Raw genomic sequence first — 5,470 nt, 5'->3', positions numbered from 1 at the left:
TATGACAATTTTCAAACTTATCTAATCAGAGGGGATACATTAAATATGACTCTGTAATGATATAAAGTTTTTTATTGACAATTTATTATACACATTTTATTTTTTAAAAATGACTTATAAATGGCTACTCTAAAAATCAGCACATCAGTTTAATAAGCAGAAACATGTACGTGACAATATCAAAGCATCAAAAATTTGTGGCGGAAGCGAATTGTAGTTTCGTTATTGCTTCTGCCGCTAGATGGCAACAGCATTTCCGACTACAGAAAATGTAATTTTTTAAATAACCGATTTTAAAGCTATAATCAAACTATATATCAATTGTTCTATTCTTATCATGATCAGAAACTGTTTTATACTCGTTAATAACATTCAAAATCCTCTTATTTTATATAAAAAAGTCAACTTCTTTAATTCGTTAACTTTGTAGCTCACCGCTAGATGGCGCTCGAGGTGCTGTTTTGGAAACCTCAATTAAAAAGTGGTAAAACATCTACAAAAGACTCGCGTAATATTTTTAACCTACTGAATTTACTTTACAACACGACCTTCTTCACAAATCTTCTTTAACTAAAACAGTTCTAATTAAAAATATAAATCCCAAGAAAAACGGTCAATGAATCCAAAAAGCGTTGTACAAAAATTCATGCTAATTTAACACACGTATCCTTATAAACAAGTTATATACATTTCCTTGAACATAGTAATATATCATAAAATTTATTTATAGTATAAATACATAAATCATCATAAAATTATTATCTCTAGTTTCCATAAGAAAATATTTGCTGAACATAAATAACGAATTTGCAAACGATTTTCCTCGAAATTATACGCGAGTGTATAATGGTTGAATAAGAGTTGCTCGTCCGCGAAAAGTTAACGAATCTTCAAAATATCTTGCACGTATAAAATATTGCAATTAATGGTTTGTTTAACAATAACCTAATTTCAACGAAACGAACATCTTTAATGTACGACCGGTGTACATTGTGTGGTTATAAATCAGCAGCACAGAACACGCAATAGGCGTACCTCGTACAAACGTTCTCAGCACGAAACAGTCATGAAACTGGCTTCGTTTTCGGACGAAGTAATTCGAGTGCGACGGAAATCGCTTTCTCTAGCCTCGATGACGTACTCTAACCGACAAACGGATGTTTGGTATTGTCGCCAATAGAGTTAATTTCGTATGAGCAAACTGTCGTGTACCGTAAAAAGAACATGCAACACGAAAGGATAAATGAACAGTAGACCTCGTGAAGTCGCAGCCACCGCATCGACGCCATGAATCTACAACTTTGACGTGATTTTAGCGGAAACAAGATGGAGCAAGGGCAGGCTCGGCTCAATACGGGTCCGGTACCCGTACTTCGCTTGAAAAGTCAAGTATTCGCGTATCTCTATTCAACTTTCAATATGATAATGTTAGAAATAAATATTAATGCAATAAATCGACGAAATTGAATAATTGTGAAGTACAACGTAACACCGTGCGAGTGTTACGAAAACTACGCTTCATTTTTGCCACTGACTCTTTTTCGTATTTTCCGTCGTATGTATTTTCAATATTTGAATTAGAGGTTTTTATCGTTGAGTATTTATTGCCACGATTAAACTTATTAAGTGGAATTAAAGAGGATTGTTATAGACGTCAAAGAAGTTTTATATAATCAGGTTTTTGTTTCATAATATATTTTATCGCAGAAAAATAGCGTTGGTAAAATAACATTATGCTGGATATCTCGTGCCTTAACATCGTAACGCATGATATTTACACATAAAGCAGCTATAGTAGTAAATCATTAATTAGCTTGTACACCGAGGGGCAAATCTGGCTTCTTCTGAGAAAAACATTTTTCAAGTCATCAGATTTACCAGATTTGATTGATACTTCAAAGTTCTCGAATGATTAGATCTGATGATTTGGGAATCGTGAAATTGAAAAATTTGAGCTTTGGACTTCTGAAAATTTGAAAACTGATAAATTTCGAGACTTTTCAAAATCGAAAGCAAGTGGTACGGGATAAAGCAAAGGAAGCTTCGGTATGACCATAGTACAGTCGATCCTGTTGACGCGTTTGTTTGATCGTTACTTCCTTGATTAGAGAGCACGTTACAAAGTGAAGTACTTTTATTTTCGTAATAATCCGATTTTCCGTCTTTATTCTCGGTAGAAAGTACCGATGCCCCGGGTAATTAGCTGGCCGTAAACCGGCCCTGTAGAGAGCGTGCTAGAGAGAGAGAGAGTGAGCGTACAACAAAGATGGCGGTTGAGAAGCAACGACGTAGGAGGAAGAGGACGGTGAGATTACGAGGTAGGAAGAGAAAAAGATGGAAGGACGGGGTACGGTGCGATTCGCTAAGAGGGGGCGGGGAGGCGAGCGAAGGAGCATCGACGGAAAGGGACGAGAAGAGCCGAGGAGAGAGATAGAATCCGACGACGAGGGACGAGCGCGGTTCGGGGAGCGTTCGGGTTAGCTCGTTCGACCCGTTATCCCCTCTCTCCCGGCGTGCCCCCTACCTGTCCTTGCTTCGATTCGAACGAGTCGCCCCCCACTCTCTCCCCTCCGGGGACGCACGAAAAGTTCCCCCCACCAGGGACACACTTCACCGGCTGGCGGGCGACGATCGCAATTGCAAGCCGCCGCTTTCCGAGGTAGACTCGTTTCGTTCCCCTACGCGGTTTCCCCCACCTTTCGACCAACACCGATGCTAGCCAGCGAGCCATACTACGCTCCCGCCACGGTGACGTCACTTCGAGTAGTGTAGTGCAGTGAGAAGGAGCGAAGGCAGCTCCATCCGCGTTACATGGCCCGAGTGAACGAAGCGAGTGCGTTTAAGACGTGCGTATACAAGCGTGCATCGTAGCGATTGTATCGCTGGTACACACGCGAAAACCGTTCGATCAATGCACGTTACGAGAAGTTTGATTGTCCGATCGGGAAAAAACGAAACCGCGCCTCGCTTTTAACCGAGAAATGTATTCGACGTAGAATATACCGTTTGGAGAGGCACGAGAGCGGTGCAAAATCAGTGTATGTACGTGAAAGAAGCAACTACGCAGAGTGAAAAGTAGTGTGTCGTGCGCGTCGATTATTTAAACGGGAATAGAGGAAATAAAGAGCGACGGTTCTATCGTCCCGTATGTAAGATCGATTGTTTTTTCTTCAGTGGGGTTTTCCGCGAGAGTTTGAAAGCCTCTCTCTGTCGGTGCGCGACGAATCACGCGAGTGTGATTATGCTCGGCAGATATGCGTCGGGATACGTGGTCCGCGCGTTGTGCCCGGTGTGCTTGGTGTGACGTGTGATTAGCCGCCTTTCTTCATAACGCGATCCAGTGGTGTACGATGTGGTGTTCGGCGACGGTCTTGATTCTCGTAGCCGTTGCCATCAGTGGTGTCCACTATCGAGGCTCCTCCTCCTCCTCTTCTTCGTCGTCGACGGCGTCGTGCATCGCGACGCAAAAATTTTATCGCGAGAGCTCCGTTGCTACCCTCTTCTTCTGTCGGCCGATCGTTCTACGGCGCTGCCCTGACGACAGCACTCGTCGTGCCTGGGGTCACCACCTTCCGGCTAGTGACTAGTGATAATCTGTTTGTTGCCAGTGATTAAATTGGGAGTGTCGAAGTGGGAGGAAGCTCGTTTTGCTTCGTCGTGGAATACACGTAACGGTTCTCCTTCGTCTTTGATCGCGTGTGTGTCGCGAGCTCAACGAGTTAGTTTCTTCTTTTTTTTTTGCATCGTTTTCGTGAAACGAATACGAGATCGATCGTGTTGTTGGTACACGGATCATTGATTTGTCGCGAAACAAGCGAGGAGCGATATTCGAAGGAAACGAGAAAGAGGCTTCCTTGAGCCGACCCGCTGGCGGTATTGAATATCGGTGGTGTGGTGAGAGTGCCGTGATTAGCGTCGGGCGAAGTTGTGTGTCGTTGTACAGTGCCGCCAAACGATACCACAACATCCGATCCCAAATGAAGAGTTCGGAGCAAAATGGTTAGAGAGACACGTCACCTGTGGGTTGGAAATCTGCCGGAAAACATCCGAGAGGATCGCATACGAGAGCATTTCAAACGGTGAGTGCCCTTTCTTCTTTTCTACTTTTTCTATGGCCTTCTAACAAAAGGCGTCTTACGTAACTATACAGGGTGTCCTGCGTTTTACCGTACAAACTTCGCCACCCTGTTTCATAAACGCGTCGTTATCGATAATATTGAATGTTATCGGTAATTCGATACATCAGTAATATTCAAATGTTATTGGTAATTCGATATATCGATGATATCATACAAATATCGTTAAGGCGAGTGAGAGTGACTGAAATAGTATATACCGCGTAATTTTATTATTCGATCTATTTGTTCTCGTTTAAACTTCGAACAGAGACAATGGGAGTAATCGAGGTAGAAAGAGACACATTTTATCATTTACATCTAGTTATTCTTGTTTGGAGCTAAGTCAGATTAGATTTGAAATTTCAACAAGGATACATTTGAATCATAAGTTATGTTAGGTCAGGGTTAGGATTAGATTTCAAGCTTTCAAAGAGTCCATAGGTTTGAATAATAAAATTATGTTTCGAGTGTAAATAAACTTAAAATTATGTATCAGGCTTAGATGTATAATTACGCGTAGTACACTGATTAAATTTGTATGCGAAAACTGAGGACACCTTGTATACATATAAAATATTCAAACACGTTATTCCCGGTTAGTGCGCACCAAATTCGTGCTTATTTTTCCGCTTACCGTCTACCTGTGTCCTCTGACGTAGAGGGCACGAACCTGAAGACATTCAACGAGATTTACTGGCTTTCTAATTTGTTGAAATAATTTTGATTTATCCGTGAACCGTGCAGACCTACGGTCAATTTGCCGGGAAAGGAACTCCGACCCTTTGCATATATTTTCAGGCTAGGGCATAGAACGTTTGCATTGTTGCCGGTAGTTTTGGGTACGGTCAACGATAATTTCGTCTGAACTTTTATGACTGTATATGGTCGTATACTATAGTTGCCTGCCAGGTTTTATATCGCTGGCTAGATAAACCAGGCCTTAAAATATTATGTACAATAGCAATTTGAACGATACAACGTGGTCGTTATATGCGTACATTTATTTATATATTTCGTTGCAATAAAGTACTACTGGTTACATTGGCGTAACGAGGTAATATACAAAATGAGAGAAAGGTAAATTTAAAAAATTTTGAGTTACAAGTTTTTAGACTTGCAAAAGTGGAAATTTTGAATTCCCAAATTTTTACATTTTCAAGTTTGAAAGTTTCTAAGTCACTAAATCTAAAAATTTGTGAATTGTTAAATTGGCAGATAAAAATGCTGGTTACGCCAATGGATAGATAGAGACAGAATTTAGGAATCCGTAAGGTGTACTCAATGTTTTCGATCCCGTACGTAGATCGAGGATCCTGCACGCGTATATACGCACCCACACCTCTTGTATACAT

At 41.1% G+C, this 5,470-nt stretch overlaps 1 protein-coding gene across 6 annotated transcripts in view; it reads left to right on the top strand.

Annotated features, from left to right (window-relative positions):
* The first annotated feature begins 2,756 nt into the window (after positions 1–2,756).
* The window catches only part of LOC100883957 (uncharacterized), a 118,561-nt gene continuing 115,847 nt past the window's right edge, over positions 2,757–5,470 (top strand). For 3 of the 6 annotated variants that reach the window (XM_076530388.1, XM_076530390.1, XM_076530387.1), the window contains exon 1: positions 2,757–4,079. In XM_076530388.1, coding sequence (XP_076386503.1) covers positions 3,997–4,079 — 83 coding nt within the window. In that variant the 5' untranslated portion in view covers positions 2,757–3,996. The remainder of the gene's footprint in view (positions 4,080–5,470) is intronic. The other 3 variants (XM_076530392.1, XM_076530391.1, XM_076530389.1) reach the window with 1 other exon arrangement.

This window comes from Megachile rotundata, chromosome 4 (assembly GCF_050947335.1).
Source record: "Megachile rotundata isolate GNS110a chromosome 4, iyMegRotu1, whole genome shotgun sequence".
Classification (NCBI taxonomy): Eukaryota; Metazoa; Arthropoda; class Insecta; order Hymenoptera; family Megachilidae; genus Megachile; species Megachile rotundata.
Note: the sequence above shows the minus strand (reverse complement) of the source record. Positions and strands in the feature narration are given on the sequence as shown.